Genomic DNA, 18,504 nt, shown 5'->3' with positions numbered 1-18,504 from the left:
CGTCTTGCCCATATCCTGTTTCCAACAGTGTGTGGTCCAACAGAGCTTCAGGAGGAATATACAGAACCAGGTAATTATGGGTAAGTCATCCCTGTCTTCTGGTACTCGGCTGTTTCAGACAGCTCTGAGCATGTAGCTGCAGCTCTGATCATTGTGGCTAGTAGCCATTTAAGGACATATCCTCCATTAATTTATCCAGTTCTTTACCCATTATATTTTGTATGCACCACACTTTGAAGAGATGGCCTTTTGTCTGACTGTCTCTGTACAGCACATTGAAATAGTGTCTGGTATATGCTATACTCAGTGGTCATCAACCAGTAGATCGGGATCTACCAGTAGATCTTGGAGCTTCTGACAGGTGATCCTGACTGATTTGGCCGGGAAGCTATCAAGCACTGGAACTTCAGTTGCCTCTCCCCCGACTGTCATGCTGCTCCTGCCCTCTGCCTTGGAGCTGCCCCCCTGGGAGCCTCCTGCTTGCTGTGCAGGGTAGGGGAGGCACTGATGTCCGGGTATCTCTCCTGCCCCTACTCCTGTACCCTATCTCCACACAGAGAGAAGGGGATGGAAGGAGCGTCACAATGCAAATCTCTGTCACTCTCACACACTGTGTGCTTGCCATTCTGTAGCCTTGTAATCTTGTAGGTAATAAGTTAGTTATAAAGAATGTATGTTATAATATAGACTTAAACACAAGTTGCAGGCCTCAGACAGGCCGGGCAGCTTTCTTAACTTAGCTTCAATTCTGTTTGATGTTAGCATGTTCTGATGTTAAAGTGAAGGGATGGAATATTATAATGCATAGTGATGTTAGTATTAGGTAAAGCCTTGTAATAGATAGGAGTTTAATGTTGAAAGACTTTGTGGCTACGTCTAGATTGCATCCCTTTTTCGTAAAAGGGATGCAAATTAGACGTATCGCAATTGCTAATGAAGCGGGGATTTAAACCTCCCCTGCTTCATTAGCATAAAAATGGCTGCTGCTTTTTTTTGGCACGGAGCTTTGCCGGAAAAAAGCGCCAGTCTAGATGCTGATCTTGCAGAAAATAAAGCCTTTTCCGAAAGATCCCTTATTTTAAGAGGGGATAAGGGATCTTTCGGAAAAGGCTTTATTTTCCGCAAGATCAGCGTCTAGACTGGCCCTTTTTTCCGGCAAAGATCTGTGCCGAAAAAAGGCAGCCATTTTTATGCTAATGAAGCTGGGGAGATTTAAATCCCCGCTTCATTAGCAATTGCGACACGTCTAATTTGCATCCCTTTTACGAAAAAGGGATGCAATCTAGACGTAGCCTGTGACTTTGTTAAAGTGACTAGAAGTACCCTTTGTGCTATGCTGCAATTGTTTGTGTGAATGGGAGAGAGAATTTTTTAGGAGAGATACGTGTGATGGCCATTGTACGCCCAGATGATCAGAGGGGCAGGAGACTCAGAAGCACCAAATAATTATCAACTAAGATAAAGCACACTGAAGACGCAGGCTGGATCAGGGCAGCTCGACGAGCCATGAAGTTAGCGGCAAGCACCCCTTGATGAGGAACTGGAAACAACTTTCACCAGAAGACAACACCCAGGAGCAATCTTCAGCACACTGATATCAGATGACTGCGAGAATAACCTTCAGATAAACATGTCTCAGAAAAACTGACTGTAATGCTGAGTGACTGATTAAGGCCTGACAAGGCAAAATGCATAGACTCACATGGAAAGAAAAGGATGGAGTATCTTCTATGGTTCTTCAGGTTCCGTCCTGCTATGCTGTGGAGCATCAGTCTGGACTGACAAGAACCCGGTTCCTCCCTTGCACTCAGCCTATCTGGCCAATAGGTTGCGCCAAGCAACAGACTGCTACTTACAGCATCGACAGAACATGTGTGTGTGAATGCATACACTGTTCTGTTACATCATCAATGAATGTGGCGTGTTGAAAAAGATCCTGTGCGCTTCAATTCTCACAAACATGCCCTGTCCTTCACTCTCATCTCCCAACCCAACACATATGTGGGGAGTTGTTGTTACTTCTTTTACTGCTTGCAAAGTGAGCTATTTTGGGTTGAGATTGGTCTGTGCATTTCAAAATTTTCATTTCTTATCACACTTAAATTTAATTCTTTGAGTAGTGAGTTTTAAAATGCTTAACTTGTCGTGGCTGGAGTAATTATCCCTACGGTAATTGCCGCTCCTGGACATTGCTGACCTGTCCCTGCAGCCCATGAGAGAAGCAGAGCAGGGGGTCTCCACATGCTGTCCTTGCCTGCAGACACCACTCCTGCAAGCTCCCACTGATCAGTAATGGGAACCATAGTCAGTAGAAGCTGCACCTGTAGATGAGGGGCAGCATATGGCACCATGGAGCCATTGCTGTACATGCCAGCTGCTTTCAGGAATGGTGCGGGGCCAGGGCAGGAGTAAATCTGCCTTAACCCCACTGCTCCATTACCCGGAAGCCGTCTCAGTTAAGTGGTGCCCAGACAGAGCCTGCTTCCCAAACCCCTGTCCCAGCCCTGAACCTCCTCCTGCACCCAACATCCTACCCCAGACATGAGTCCCCCTGCACCCAAACTTCTTCCCAGATCTTGCACCCTGAAAACCCTCCTAGACCCCAGTCCCCTGTCCTGGTCTAAGCCCCTCCCACACTCTAAACCCCTTGGCTCAAGACTAGAGCCTGCACCCCAACTCCCTACCCCAGTCTGGTAAAAGTGAATGAGGATGGAGGAGGAAGGGAGATGGAGTGAGCAGGGTGAGGCCTCAGAGAGGGGGTGGAGCAAGGGCAGGGCCTCAAAGAAGGAGCAGGAAGGAAGTGGGGCAAGGGTATTTGGGTCTGAGGGAGATCTTACATTGAACTTAAATTGAAAAAGTGGTGTTGTGGTTAGAAAGGTTGGAGACCACACTGCTACAGGATTCCTTTTCATTTAAAAAAAATCATGATCAATTGTTTAGTACAGAAGCTGAGGCAGCGAAATCTGTCATTTCCACAGACTGAACTGATCCTAACTCGGCTCTCGGAAACACAAACCCTGCAAACTGAAGTTAAGAGTAAACATTGTTAATTTGTCCCATGAATCTCAAAGAAAAATAAACCACATAGTCACTTCTCCCCATCTGCTTGGGCAAGATCACTAATGAGTACATCTTGAGGGAGAAGGTTAACTATTTGCAAACAAATATGCTGTTTATGCTCCTCTTTGTCCACCTACTAGTCACAGATTGCGCAATCACTTCCCCTGTCTTAGTCACACAGCTTCTAAGTGCCAACAGACTTCCAGTTCAAAGTATTATTAGCATTAGTTTAGTTTCTTACAAGAAATAACCTTAAAGAACTAGTACAGATGGGACTGATTATCATGGACCATGAGAAAACCCAGATTTAAATGTATTAAAAACAACTTCAGTGAATGCACCAGGATTTCATTATTTACAATAAATAACATGGACTGGAGGAATATTCCATCCTGACCATGGTGTCTGGCATTTGGTTGAATCCCCAGCATGTCAGCAAGACTCACCAGCTGGACACCCGGGAAATAATTTCCTGGAATAACTCAGAGCCCTTCTCACCGAGTGCCCCATCTCTGGCTGCTGGGGATATTTGCTGCTAGCAGTCACTGATGGGCCATATGCCTTTGTAGGTAATCTTATCATACTAACTGGTGTGATGCATTGTGGAAGTTATATCGATATAGTGTGTGTCTACGTGGTAGCTGTAGCCAACCCAGAGCAGCCAACATTTTCTGTAAAAAAACTTCTGTAAAGCTGCCATTCTCGGAGTGTCAACTTGGGGAGTTAGAATTTTTCACAAGGGTGAAAGGCCCAAAGCAGTGAGGCAGCACCCAGCCAACTAGCCCTCATCATCTTCACACAAGGTGTCCCAGGGATCTCTGCCCAGGGTGCAAGACACTATGCCTTAAGAGCCCACGGCTTGTCCCTTTTTCTGCAAACTCTATGTGGCGATATAAAGCTGGAAACCAGAAGACACACACAAACACCTCTGGTATCACCATGCTGTGTGCATGTGTGAGATTGCCCCAACTGGCTTGTTGCAGAAGGTCCTGCCCTGGAAACTTCAAATTCTCAGTTCTGGCTGGAAGAGCACTATATTGCAAGCGCAGAGCTGTTGGCAAACGGTGTGAAACTTGAAACCGCAGCAGGCTCCTTTCTGTAAGATAGTTGAGGTGGCAGTGGCAGGTGAACCCAGTGCCAGTCTCCCCACTTTCAGCAGGGCAACAGGCAGCGAGGCTACCTGCCACTTCCGGAAAGGCACCGATCCAGCTGGACACTGTTGGCATATATCCATACACCCTGATGCCCGCCCTAACCCACTCCCTGCACACATTCCTTCCTGGCAGCGGCAGGTGGCCTTGCTGTCTGTTGCCTTGCTGAAGGCAGAGTGACTGGTAGCAGGTCTGCCTGCTACTGCTGCCCCGAGTTCCTTGCAGAAAGGAGCTTGCTGCGGTTAGAATTTCTGCACTTTTTTCCGGGTGCCACTGCTATCGCTAAGGAACTGATTTAGTTGGGGTTGGTCCTGCTATGGGCAGGGGGTTGGATTCGATGACCTCCTGAGGTCTCTTCCAACCCTATGAGTCTATGAACTGGCATTTTAGTCCTCTTAATATTGTTACTGTTGTGGAGTAAAAGGTGAAACCGAAAGCAGTGACAGAAAAGCAAACTAAGACACACAAAAGCAACACACAAAATGAAAATGAAATGTATGTTCTCACAGGGGAAAACCAGCAGAGACCACTGGCTAAGGAATGGGCAAGGACAAGGGTTTGGGACACTTAGATTCTCAGGTCTGGGTTTCTGGGGCTTCAGGGACCGGTTTGGGGGTTTCAGGACCTGATTTTTGGGGTTTCTGACAGGCAGGTTTGGGTTAAGGTAGGAACCAGGGTTTGGGACACCCAGGGTACATCTACACAGCAACATTATTTTGACATAACTAGCATTATTTTGAAATAACTTAGTCCGCATGTACACAGCAGGCAGTTATTTTGAAATAATGTCAAAATACTGTCAAGCTGGAGGACTTCTTACTGACTCCTGTAACCCTCATTGTACGAGGAGTAAGGGAAGTTGGAGGAAGAGTGCTCTATTTTGAAATAAATGCTGTGTAGATGCTTCCAATTTCAAAATAAGCTATTTCTAAATAAGCTATGCAATTGACATAGCTCAATTTGCGTAACTTATTTTGAGTTAAGCCCTGTTGTGTAGATGCACCCTGAGACACATTCTGGGGCCTGGTTTCCAGGGTTTCAGGGCCTGGTTTCTGTAGTTAGGGGGTTAGGGCTAGGATTACAGCTAGTTGTAGATCACACCGCTAGTTATTTTGGTTCAAGTCTCTACTTTGGTTTAAATGTGCCCTATTTGAAGGTAACTTAATTTAATAATATTAAAATGGCATCATAATAAGGCTCTCTTCTGAAGTAAGTGGCTGCACACAGACTTGCACTGAAGTAACTGAAGGTGTTTATCACAACCGATACAGTTATCACATAGGTAAGCCCAGAGTCTAAAGCATCCAGGTTCTGGGCACCGCCTGAGACAGGATATGGACAGACTGGGCAAGTGTTCTGATCAGAAAAACCCCATGATGCCAATTCTCTCCTATGCTTGTATTCATTTAAGCATTTCAGTTACCTGCAAGTCCAGCAGCCCAGCCAGTAGAGCTTTGCCTGCATGAGTTGCATTGTTTAGGAGGTCTTCCCTCTTAATAACATTAATCACTTCAGCAAGCAGGAGGTTCTTGGCGGGATCCCCAAGCCAGGTATTAAAAATCCGATATGGCTGGAGGGAAAAAATTGCAGAAGATGATGAAAGTCAATTTGAATCAAAGCAATGCTGTAAACAAAGGAAAGTCAGTATATGGGTGTCAGCAAACATCTTGGGCACCAGAAATGAACAGTCTTTTATGAACAGTCTTTTATGCTGTTGAAACAGAAAACTCATCCAGAAGCATTTAGGGAGAAGTCACTTGGTGCTAATAATGGCACGCTGTCCTTTGTGACCTCCCTGAAATAGATGTGAGTGTAACTGAGACCAGCATTTAGCATTGTGTAGTTTGCCTCAGAACTTTCAATGTTTCCCAAGGGTTCAGTTTTCTTATGTTACGTTTATAACTATGCACAGATTGCTAATTGTCTGTAAAAAAATCTGGATAAAAGAATCTGCAGGTTTTGAACGAAAGAGATAGAGCCCCTCAAAGTACAGGGTCAAGTCTTACTCCCATATGGTGTTGAAAATTCAGTGTATTAGAAATACGGGGCCTGGTTCTCCATTCCCTGACACCAGTCTTATACCAATGTAAGTCCACTGAACATGACTTCACTGTGGTCAGACTAGTGTAAGAACATGGAGATCTAGACCTACTGTTTGTACTTGTGAGACTATACAGACTGTGTGTGTTAAACAATAACGACCTTCTACTCAGATATACCATGTGTACTGCCACATATCAGTTGAACCCAGGTACAGGCCAGCTGAGTTTATTATATATCAGGAATACCTGCACACTGGGCAGGTGAGAAAAGAAGTAGGTCCCAAAGTTCAGCTTGTGTTAGAATCACACCCAGAAATGGACCATTTTCTTTCACTCATTAAGACTTAGGACAACAGAATGCAAGGTACACTCAAACACTTACAGCATTGGGCCTGAACTCCTCCTTGTGAAAAAATCCTCCTGTCATCATCTTCTTACTAAATGATACCATATCAGTGGGGTCGTCTAGGCCCCAGTGTTCATGGGCCCAAAACTTCCCGGTGCAGCCACCTCCTGTCTGTACCTCATCCACCAGAAATGCACAGCCATGCTGTTCGGAGAGATTAAGAGATCAAGGATCTTGAATCCATGTTTCCAAAACAAACATTCACCTCTCTTGCTGAATATATACATAATAGAAGTTAAAGAACAGTGCACAGAACAATATGACAGGAGAACTGTTCTGAGCACTTCTCGCATGTCAGTCTCTGAATAGTTTGTTAGATCTTTTTGTGAATACATCATCAAAAGAAATTCAGCTATTTTTGAGAGTGGTACACAGAAATCTGGTTTCTACACTACTCTGTGCAGGCAACAGAAAACACAACCATGTTTTTAGATAGACTGCCTCAAAATGTTTCCAAGTAATATTAGCAAATGCTAGGCGGGTGATTTTCAAAAGTTCTAGAAGCAGTTAGAAAGTCAATGGGAATTATGAGACTAACATCTATTTGTGCTTTTGAAAGATTTTTACCTACAACATAGGGGGCCAGCTACATTCAAGAGACACAGGCAACATCCCAGCACATCTGTTCTGTAGCATAAAACATTTTGGAATGGTTGGCCAATCAGGTAACCCTGGCTAGCTGAAAATTCCAGCCCCTCCTGGGGTGGACACCCAGCTGGGGAAGGAAAGCCCAGGCTCTGCCCCTTCCTCCCAAGGCGCCGCCCTTTCCACAACTCCCCCCACCCTCTGGGGAGCCAACCCTGACCTCCACCCCAGGTTACTGTCCTCAGCCTCCAGAAATCCCCAGACGCTCACCCATGCCAGTGGTTGGTGTGGCTGGAGCATCTGGCAGCCACAGAGCTGGGCAGCTGCATCATGGTCCCAGCCCTCCTGGGTGGTGGGAGCATGTGCAGTTTTGGGAAGGCAATGCCTTCCCCTTGCCTATGTTCCCTGCAGCCCTTGAAGCCCCTTTTTGAAAAAAAGATGTCACTAGCAATGGACTATTTCGCTGATCCTATGTAGGCAGGGAGATTCCTAAACCAATGTTTGAAGACTCACATTAGAACAGATTATTGGGTGTTCTCAACAAAATACTGTTACAACACTGGCATGTCCTCAGTTTGGGCAAGACTAAAGCTGCTTGATTTAATCTCACACTTGTCCATCTCATCTAATCTGCTCACATGATGCCACTGTGAGAAAAAAGAGTGGGCAGTCGAGCACTTGTTAACAACAGAAAATGATGCTGCTTCATCCTGCCGAACAGGGTACCCAAATGTCATTAATATGTTTTTCTATGAACACACATTTGAGTTTCTCCCCTGGAACATTTACAAGAAGAAAGTGCAAGGTACAGTAGTTCTCTTCTCCTCCCCTTTAAATAGTTGCCCCGACATTTCAAATGGCATAAGACATTTTGTTGATTTTTGTCATTTACTGGAACATCTGAACTTACATCTGGACTCAACTTCTGCTTTTACTGTTGCTGGGTCTATATTTGCAAATGAAAATGTTACAAAAAGGAAAAATATTTGTTCACCATCCCTTCTATTCCTGGAATTGTGTATGAGCCTCTCCAGGGAAGTTAGCCTTATAGCTTAAATAACTGATACAGAACCAGGAGAAATCTGTTGGAGAACATTTCAATCTACCTAATCCCTCTTTAAAAGATCTCCAGTTGGCTGTCTTGTCACAAACCAATTCTACAAGCCAAATACACAGAGGTGTGTTGGAATTACAATTCATCCACAAATTCAATTCTCACACTGATGACCTCCTCAATCGAGATAATGGATGTCTGGGACATTATTAACCTAACATTCAATGAAGGTGCCAACAGCTCTTTGTGTAGAGTCTTGCATTAGTACCTAATTGAATTAGTATCTAATTGCTATCCTATGATCCTTATCCGCTTCTTTTAACTATCCAATATTTAGGTGCTTATAGGTTACTAGTTCTGCCTAGTTGGTTTTCCCTTTGATGTTTTCATACCCTCTGCTCCTTGTTCCCTGCCCCCTTCCATTTTTTTCCTTTCCCACTCTCCATTCGCCCCTATTTATTTTGGGTCTGCACATCCTAAACTCAAAACTCCAGTCATCTGAAGAAGTGGGCTGTGCCCACGAAAGCTCACGATACCATCTACATGTTTTGTTAGTCTATAAAGTGCTACCAGACCATTTGTTGTTTTTTAAGTTTATCCTGTACAGACTAACTTGGCTACCCCCATGAAGCTTCGGGATTTATCAGATTGGCCCAATCTCTCAGTCTCCTTTGAGAAAACAAAAGGAAAAATAGTTTATTAGGTGTTAGTTTAAAGTGCTACATATTTTTTCCTTTTGTTTTACCAAGATGAGACTAACAGGGCTTCCTCTCTATTACTCTTTTGAGAGTGGGAGAACTATTCAACAGAACAATTCACTGCTAACTCTCTGAGAGTATGTCAAATGGAACAGGAGATGTTACTGTGCTGGAGAAAAGGCACTGTTGGGTATGAGCACATACACATCATTGCCACCAATGTCATTCCAGAAGGCTTTCAGGAGGTCTCTAATCTTATGTTAGTCTTCAGAAAGGGGTTATGGGAAAATCATTGAAATGGTCTGGAGAAAACATCAGTTAACTTGACAAGCAGGAATGAAGTCTTGCAAATTCAAACCATCATTTGGTGGATGTCTAAATGTTTGCTTTACCTTTCTGGCTATGTCCCGTAACTTCTTAAAGAAATCATCTGAAGCATGATTGTCTCCCCCTTCTGACTGAATTGGTTCAATGATTATTCCAGCAACAATCCTCTTCTTTTTTCTGTACTTTACAATCAGATCTTCTACCTGTATGTCAAACACAGATATTATATTTTCCTCCCAAATAAAAATTGGCAGGTTTCCTCCCTGGAAAATAGTCCTTCCTGACATCAGAAGCTGGATTAATTTGGTGCAAAAACCACTCCTTGCTATGAATACATCAAATCCCACAAACATTAACATGAAAGAATATGGATTGTTGCAGAACTTAGGACCATTACTTAATTCTTAATTTAATTATGTTAAAGTGCTGTAACTTTAAACCATTTTAATACTTCACATTAATTTACAATAATACTTGTTTGAAACTTGTAGCAAACTCAGTGAAATAATCAAAACCACTTTAGTTTATTAAGTCACTCAAATGATACTGAAGAAAAAACCCAGTTACATATTGTGTTGAAACCTCATTTTATCATTTTGAATTATTTGTTTTACATGGAAATCTACAATGTCGCCCTTTCCAGTCACCCAAACGTACTGCAGATGCTTTGAAATTAATCAGATCAAATAGTGCAAAACTTCTGTTGCTGACAATATCTTATATAATTTTTTTCATTAAATCCCAGACTCCCAGTCGTTCATAGTTATTTGTACCTGGAACTTTCCACTCTGAACTTCATGGGGCTGATAAAAGTTCATGCTACTAAAAGTGACACTTTTTTGAAGGTGCTGATTAGCTACTATCGGATCTTTCAAACAAATTGTCAACTCTGTATCTGTAAGTTTGTGCATTGATCCTTTTCATTTTTACTTTTCCCACTGACATGTTGGTTTTCCAGTGTTTGTTGTAGCAGTATGCATCCCCAAAACATTTGCTTTCCTGTAGTTTTTCCTGGTATTATTTTGGTTTGAATTCTTAAAACTGAAATACCCACCCAGAGAAGTGAAAAAACAGATTGACAGAGCCAAAAGAATACCCAGACATGAACTACTTCAAGACTGGCCAAAAAGAAAAAACAACAGAATTCCATTTGTCATCAGCTACAGCCCACAACTTAAACCCCTCCAACACATTATAAATAATAGAGATATACCTATCTTATAGAACTGGAAGGGACCTTGAGAGATCATCAAGTCTAATCCCCTGCCCTCGTGGCAAAATCAAGTACCATCCCTGTCAGATTTGCCCCCAATCCCTAAATAGCCCCCTTGAGGGCTGAACTCACAACCCTAGGTTTAGCAGGCCAATGCTCAAACCACTGAACTATCCCTGGCTCTGTGCAGAGCCCCTACTACTCCTGCATAGGCAGACTTAATGGCTTCACTGGGGAGCCATGCCAATGTCCCCCTTCACTGAGATGATTATAGGATCAGAGCCTGAATCCAGAAATCTACTACATATTTTTGGGTATGTCTACACTACAAAGTTAATTCGAACTAACGGTCATTAGTTCGAATTAACTTTAATAGCGGCTACACATACAAAACGCTAGTTCAAATTTAATTCGAACTAGCGGAGCGCTTAATTTGAACTAGGTAAACCTTATTCTACGAGGACTAACTCCTAGTTCGAATTAAGGGCTGTGTAGCCACTTAATTTGAACTAGTTGGAGGCTAGCCCTTCCCAGGTTGCCCTGGTGGCCACTCTGGGCCAAGCCAGGGAAACTCTTCTGCCCTCGTCCCAGCCCCAGAGCCCTTAAAGGGGCACGGTGTGGCTACAGTGCTTGTGCCAGTTGCAAACCTGCCACACCCAGCCAGCAGACCCTGCACCTGGCACAGCATGAGCCAGCCATCTGCTGCCACCCAGCCCTCCGCCTCTTCCCAGGACCAGGCTGGTGGCTCCCAGGAGTCTGCCTGGGGCCACAAGAGGCGGGCGCCTGTCTGGTCTAGTGCAGAGATCGTGGACCTCTTCAAGGTTTGGGGGGAGGCCTCCAACGTCCACAATCTCCGCACTAGGCACAGGAAAGCGGCCGTCTAGGGCAGGATAGCTGCCAGCCTGGGCACCAAAGGCCACAGCCTCCTGTGGCAAGGAGTTCCACAGGTTGACTAGACGCTGTGTGAAGAAGAACTTTCTGTTATTAGTTTTAAGCCTGCTACCCATTAATTTCATTTGGTGTCCTCTAGTCCTTATATTATGGAAACTAATGAAGAACTTTTCTTTATTCACCCTCTCCACACCACTCATGATTTTATATACCTCTATCATATCCCCCCTCAGTCTCCTCTTTTCTAAGCTAAAAAGTCCCAGTCTTTTTAGCCTCTCTTCATATGGGACCTGTTCCAAACCCCTAATCATTTTAGTTGCCCTTTTCTGAACCCTTTCCAAGGCCAAAATATCTTTTTTGAGGTGAGGAGACCACATCTGTACACAGTACTGAAGATATGGCATATCATAATTTTATCCTTCCCCTCCTCCTTCTTCCCCTGGCTTCCCCCTTCCAGCTCCCTCCTCCCAGGTTTCCCCCTCCCCTCCCCTCTCCCACCTCCTTTTCCCAGTATCCCCAGAGGTTAATCCCCCCCCCCCCAGTTTTGTTAAATAAAGAGAGTTTCTATTTTTGAACACACGTGTCCTTTATTTTTTACATCAGGAAGGGGGGCTAGGGAGGGGTAAGTGGAAGGAGGTGAGGGAAGAATGGGGCACGAGCGGAGGACTGGGGTGGCTCTGCGGGCTCCTCAGGGTGGAAGCTCTCCTGCAGGGCCTCCTGGATCCTGACTGGTCCCCAATTGACCCCCCCCAGATGGCAGCCTGCGGCAAGTGCAGCCGGGCTGATGGCTGAGTGCTGTGATGTGCCGAGTGCGGGCACTCAGGGCACTCCAAGACAGGACTGCTTTGCTGTCCCTCATCGAGTTAGACAAGCAAGCGGGGAACCCTGAGAACTGTCTGTCCGGGGTAGGGGTCATGTCCCTTTAAACACAGCCCTTGGCTAGCCTGAGGCAGCAGCTCTACACTCTAAGTCCTAACCTGATGCCCTGCCGTCAGTGGTTCCGGCCAGCCTTAACTTTGGTTCAGGGTCCACTCAATGTGGACATGCTATTTCGAATTAGCAAAACGCTAATTCAAATTAGTTTTTAGGTCTAGATGCACTAATTTGAATTAGCTTATTTCACATTAACTAATTCGAATTAAGTTAGTTTGAATTAGTGCTGTAGTGTAGACATACCCTTAGAGAGTTGGTGCATCTGACTGTGTATCCATCCATCGATCTGTTCAAAAACGTCTCCTAAAACAGTAAGAGCTAGGACCACCAAATTTGGTAGGCAGCTTCCTCTTATCATAACGTAAAGCAAGATCAGGGTTTAGTTGTGCCAAGACAATGGGATGTACATGGAATGTGATTGTTTCATATCAAATGGAAAGGGAGGGGTGTGAGAGCAGGGAGAGTTATATTCACAAATGACCAACAGGGGAAGCAAGTGGCCCAGCTCCAGGAAGCAGCCACTGGCTGGCAACATGGTCTGTCACCCTGGGGAGCAGCTCCCAGCCACTGTGGCATGCAGCCCCCACCGCTCCAGACTGGCCCTGGGGAGAAGCCGGTGGGCAGCCTGTACAATCCCCCTCCCACCTGCCCCAGGGAGAAGCTGGTGGGGCTCCCCCTGCAACAAGCTGGCCCCAGAAAGATGTCAGCAGGCAGGCAGAGTGGTCCCTGCCATTCCGGGTGATCCCTGGGGAGAAGACAGGTAGCCTTGGCCACTGCCCCAGGCAATGCTGGGTAAGTCTTCTAGTACTACATAAATCAGGAAAACCTATGTTACTTTTACAAAGTTGTTTTTCAGAGGACTAAGCACATTGAGGCTCACCCTTGTGCACATTTCCCTCTCCCTAATTTCGGAGAGAAAATTAATTCAGATATTTTTAAACAAACCTTTCTTTGCACATGAAATTTATTTGGGGGCAAATTTCTGCATATCATTCACAATTTCACAGTAGATAGTTCTTTTTAAATGGCAGCAGAGGCAATCTTTTAACCATAACAGCTTAGGGCTATTCCAATTCCTGAATTTTTTCTTCCATGTTAGTGGCAGATAATCCCATATTCATTATTTCAAAATGAAAACAGAATTCAGCCAGTGAAGTACTCACCTCCTCTAAACAGCGGGCTTCTTCCTGTTGATTCTCTTTCACAAACTCTTCCAGGGGGTATTGTAGTCTTGGAAATGGAGCAATTGGCCAGTCTAACGAGGGGATGTCTAATTTGTGAATTGCTTTAGAGTGAGTTGTAGCTAAGCAGCCTAAGTCCCCCCAAAAAAACAAAATTAAAACAAAAGCTCATTAGAAATATTGAAAGAAATATGGAAAGAAACATTCTGAGAGGGGAGAATCAGACTTCTACTGGGCTATTGAAAAGGACTGGATGATTCCATTTTATTTATATAAGATTATCCTGCAATATTCACTGAGTTTGAAAATGCACAAGTGCATTTCTACTAGTCAGAGCATCATTCTGAGGAGTCGGATGGCATCTACACTATTTTAAAAGTATTTTTTAAAAAGTTAGGAGAATCTGCTTACAGGAGGGTAACAGCCACTTTGGTTAAAACTGTGTTTCCTCTTCCCAGTTACTGAGAGGACCAAACCATGTTCTCAATCAATCTACAGCTCCTCAAAGTTCCAAGCTGTAGCAGTTAAGTAATATGTTTACCACATGAAACTCTCCCATCTGCACTGGCAGAACCAAATGGTATTAAGCAGTATCTTGTGAAACCTGTCACCTAGAATGATAGATTATTAATAGTGTACATGGCAAAACTATGGGCCTAAACTGATATTTTAATGAATCAATGTGTTTTTACTGATCATATTTCTATCAATTGCAAAAGAACCTTTCATTTTGAAAGGTTTAAATAAAATGAGATAAATATGCACTGCTGTGTCTAATATCTGTTGAGAAAGGAAAAGGGGGAAGTGTTTTTCTTACCCATCGTTCTTCCATGGAATCCACCCATAAAGGACAGAATACTATAATCAGGACAGCCTGGAGCCTGAAACCAAACACAGGATATGTGTCTGAATTATTCAAACAACAGGAAGGTGGCAGTGCAGCTCACTGGAATGGAATCATAAGGAGGATTACATAACTGAATTGTACAACACACACAAGCATTCTACATGTAAACAAAAGTCTGGTCAAGAATATGTTCATCAGAGTGAGAGAGCGCAAGATTTTTGCCACTTTTAGCTATTGCCTCAACTAAGGCAGCAAGTTTAGTAAAGTACATGTATAAATTTCTTTGCCAAGAAATAGTCTTTATTCCTTTTATATTTCGTTTGCCCTCCGCTGGACCCTCTCTAATGCGTCCATATCCTTTTTGTAGTGGGGGGCCCAGAACTGGACACGATACTCCAGATGTGGCCTCACCAGAGCTGAATAAAGGGGAATAATCACATCTCTGGATCTGCTGGCAATACTCCTCTTAATGCAACCTAATATGCCATTAGCTAAATAGTGAGAAAGCCTGCCAGACTTATTAGCACTGGACCTGTGAAAGAACCATTTGAGTAGTAATGGAGCCACTTAACAGCATTTGGAATCCCCGGTATATACTGTCAGTTTCTGAATTTACTATTAGCCTTCATGGTCTTGGTTTACAATTCGCTTTAAAATATTCCATTAGTGTGTTCCTGAAGATTATAAAACACCTTTCTAAAAATCATGTCCCCTCTCTCTCAGATTGCCATTGGGAATAGGAGCACCAGTTTAATAGTACTGTGTAGGGCCCCATAAATCCTAAGGCCCTGCTCCCTTAGTTCCTTCTTGCTAGAAACTTTGACAGTGGTGAAGAAGGGCAGGTCGTGTAATGAACATGAGCAACACATCTCAAAGAACATCAGTTACAAAATGTAATGGTCTTTTCTTCGAGAGAGATAGCTCATGTCCATTCCACATTAGAAAAGTCACTAATGATGCCTGGCCTCTAGTTGAATGGGTCCACAAGATCCACAGCAGGGTAACCCCGGCTAGATCAGAGCAGGTCCAAATAAGATGAGGTAATCCAGTTGGCCAGCCAACTGAGATGACTTGCAGAATGAAAGGCCAAGGGCCTTCTGACATCCAGGGCTAGGTTAAGATCCCAATGGAGGACAGGACCCCACAGCTGCAGATAAAGTCACTCGAGACCCCACAGAAACCTCACCATCATGTCATGCTGAAACACTGTCTGACCTTGGACTGGCCTATGGAAAGCTGAGATGGTCAAGGGATGCATCTTACTAGAGGGATATGGCATGCTTTGGCACTGAAGTTGTAGCAGGTAGCAGAGAACCAACTATATTGGAGTATGTTCTGGAGAGATGCCTCGCTCCATCTCCCAGTGGGAGAACCTCACCAACCTTCGCTTGTGGAAGGTTTCCTACTGGACCTCTGCCGAGAAGGTATGTTCCGCCTTTCTCAGCCATGGAACATCCATGCCATGATATGTAGGGATGCGAGGCTGGGATGGAGGAGCTGGCTCTGGTCCTGAGATAACTGGTCCAGAAGGGCTGGGGGGTATATCACCAAGTTCAGTAATGTCCAGAACCAATGCTGGCAAAGCCAGACTGGAACAATCAAGGACTAGGACCCTGCTGATGAGAGGAATTGTTGGGAACACATAGAGGAGGCCCTTAGATTATGATAGGAGAAAGGTGTCTGAGAGGGAGCCTTTGCCCAGGTCCCACTGGGAGCAGAAATGGTGGCACTTCCTTTTCTGCCTAGTGGCAAAAAGGTCTATTTGGGGAGTCTCCCACCTCCAGAAAAATTGTGGAGGCCAGTTTTTAGTGCAGTGACCACTTGTGGTGAGAAATCCCTGCTGAGGTGATCTGCCTCCAGATGGATATTATGGCTGATACAGAAATCCCAGAGGAGGAGTGTCTCCTGGCATAGCATGGTGAAGTGTGTCTCCCCCTTGTCTGTTTATATAAAATATTGAGGCCATGAGGAATCTCACCACCTTGCCCAACACTTGAAGTAAGAAAACCCTGCAGACCAGATCTCTCAGTTCTAGAATGGGCTGTAGACCTCCTTTACCCTTTGGAATTAGGAATTAACAGGAAAGAATTTCGTTCCGGAACTCAAGCAGAACTTCCTACAGCACACCCATCTGCAACAATTCCTGAACCTCCTGTACAAGACGACTTACATGAGAAGGGTCCCTGAAGAAGGACAGGGCAGGGGAGTGGAACTGGGGGATGGAAAGGAATTGAAGGGTATAACCCTGGGGAACAATAGCCCAGACCCAGTGGTCTAACGTTATTGCGGTCCAGGCCAGGAGAAAATGGGAAATCAAGGGTGCCTCTAGATTCCACAGGCCATTGTTGCTGCCCTGGTGACACTACAGGCTGGGCCACTCTGCTTCAAGTTCAACTTCCTTGCAGAGGTGATGAGCTACCACATGCAGGTCTAGGATCCCCTCCCTTTTTCTCCATGGCCTTTTGGAGCAGAGAGGAGCAGACCTTGGTTGAAGTCTTTACCTTCCATACTGGGACCGCTTAGGGTTAATGGTGCTGACTGGAAGAAGGCACTGAGGGGACATTCCATGCCAGAGGCATGGTGTCTGAGGTTAAAAATCAGCGCCTGCTCCCCTCCCAGGGACACTGCCAATTCTGTTAGGAGTACCCACAAGCGAATGTCCCTTTCCTTATTGGTACAGGGTGTGACGTAGTGGGGGGGAACTTGCTAACTCACTGGCTATTGTCCGTAGCAAGACAGGCGATGAGTCATTATGCAAAGAGGGTGTCTCAACCTGTCTGACCAGCTAACCCCCAGGGAGAGAATCAAAGGAAGGTGGATGCTGCCCTGGCTGGGGGGCAGGGCTGGAGGAGAGTTAGTTTAGTTTCTGTCTGGGAGGATGGAGGAAACAGCCTCAGCAACAGGCTGGGGGGTTTAGAAGCCGAACTCCCCACCCCCATATCAAGGGGGGCTGAGGCATCCTAGGCCTGCCCTGTAACCTGATGACATCTGTGCTGTACTGTATGCTGGAGAAGCAATAAACCACCTCTATTCTACTGGCTGGTGGAGTCTGTTTGTGCCATTTCGGGGGTGCAGGAGGCGGGGGAACCCCAACGCGTCGTCACACAGGGCTTGAATGATGTGCAAATTTGGTACTTGTCACTAATGTGCCCCTTGCTGAGGCACTACAGACAATCTCATGTGCATAAGATTTCTGCATGAAACACACGGTTTGAAGCCTGATGATCATGGCATGCCCTGTCTCTAGGCAAAGGTCCTGTCTGGGACAATGAACTCCATCTAAACTAATTTATCAATTGGCTGAGGAACTATCTACAGAGCTGCTAAGCAGAGGAGATCTAGCGATGACAAACAAACCAAATACTAATAGTCTGGCTGAGAGAACAACAGTAAAGTGGCATTGAATTATTACTGGAGCATTGGAGAGAAAAGCAGGCCTAGCTCCTGGGAACAGAGAAAGGAAGTGCCTTAACGTCATACTATAAAAGGATGGGCCTTGTTATCACAAGGCTGGTGAACCCCAAGTTAGGACTGATTCAGCTTTGAGCGGGCGGTTGGATTGGATGACCTCCAGTGGTCTCTTCCAATCCAAGTCTTCTATGATTCTATGCGCTCAGTGGGACATTCACAGAAGATAACCTTTCTGGGAACAGAAAAAAAATCCTAAACTGCAATGAATTCACACAAGATGTAGTTCTAGCACATCTACTACTGTGCTCAATCCTGGATTGTTATGTAAATCAGATCAGCCATTGCTCTACCTTATGCCAACTGGAATGGTCACTATGAGATCATTCTACCAGTTCACGATCGCAAGAACACAGCATGCTCAGGTGCCTAGTTCTCACCTTGGCTTTGGTCCAATTCAAGAGAATTTTAAGCACTGTACCACTGGAGCAACATGACAGGAATGTACCCTAGGCCAAGGATCTGGCCTTGGAGCTGTAGATCCTGTAATTTCCAAGATGCTCACATCTTAGAAGGGATCCTAAATTAAATACATTCCCCAACTTCATTAATAATCTTTTGTATTAATGTTTATGACTGGATTGAAGTTGAACTAGTACTAAACAGGATTTCCAGCTGTATCTTAATTTGTTACTCCCATGTAATTAT

General features: G+C 44.8%; 1 protein-coding gene across 3 annotated transcripts in view; it reads right to left on the bottom strand.

The window, feature by feature from the left end:
- The window catches only part of ABAT (4-aminobutyrate aminotransferase), a 146,750-nt gene that overhangs the window by 7,236 nt on the left and 121,010 nt on the right, over window positions 1-18,504 (bottom strand). For all 3 annotated transcript variants that reach the window (XM_075899273.2, XM_075899275.2, XM_075899274.2), the window contains 5 exons: window positions 14,359-14,422; window positions 13,524-13,672; window positions 9,389-9,526; window positions 6,636-6,803; window positions 5,635-5,781 (listed from right to left, as the gene is read on the bottom strand). In XM_075899273.2, the coding sequence (XP_075755388.1) occupies window positions 5,635-5,781; window positions 6,636-6,803; window positions 9,389-9,526; window positions 13,524-13,672; window positions 14,359-14,422 (666 nt within the window). The remainder of the gene's footprint in view (window positions 1-5,634; window positions 5,782-6,635; window positions 6,804-9,388; window positions 9,527-13,523; window positions 13,673-14,358; window positions 14,423-18,504) is intronic.

The sequence above is a fragment of the Pelodiscus sinensis genome, chromosome 15 (assembly GCF_052426305.1).
Source record: "Pelodiscus sinensis isolate ZL-2025 chromosome 15, ASM5242630v1, whole genome shotgun sequence".
Taxonomy (NCBI): domain Eukaryota; kingdom Metazoa; phylum Chordata; order Testudines; family Trionychidae; genus Pelodiscus; species Pelodiscus sinensis.
This window is presented reverse-complemented; position numbering and strand designations above follow the sequence as displayed.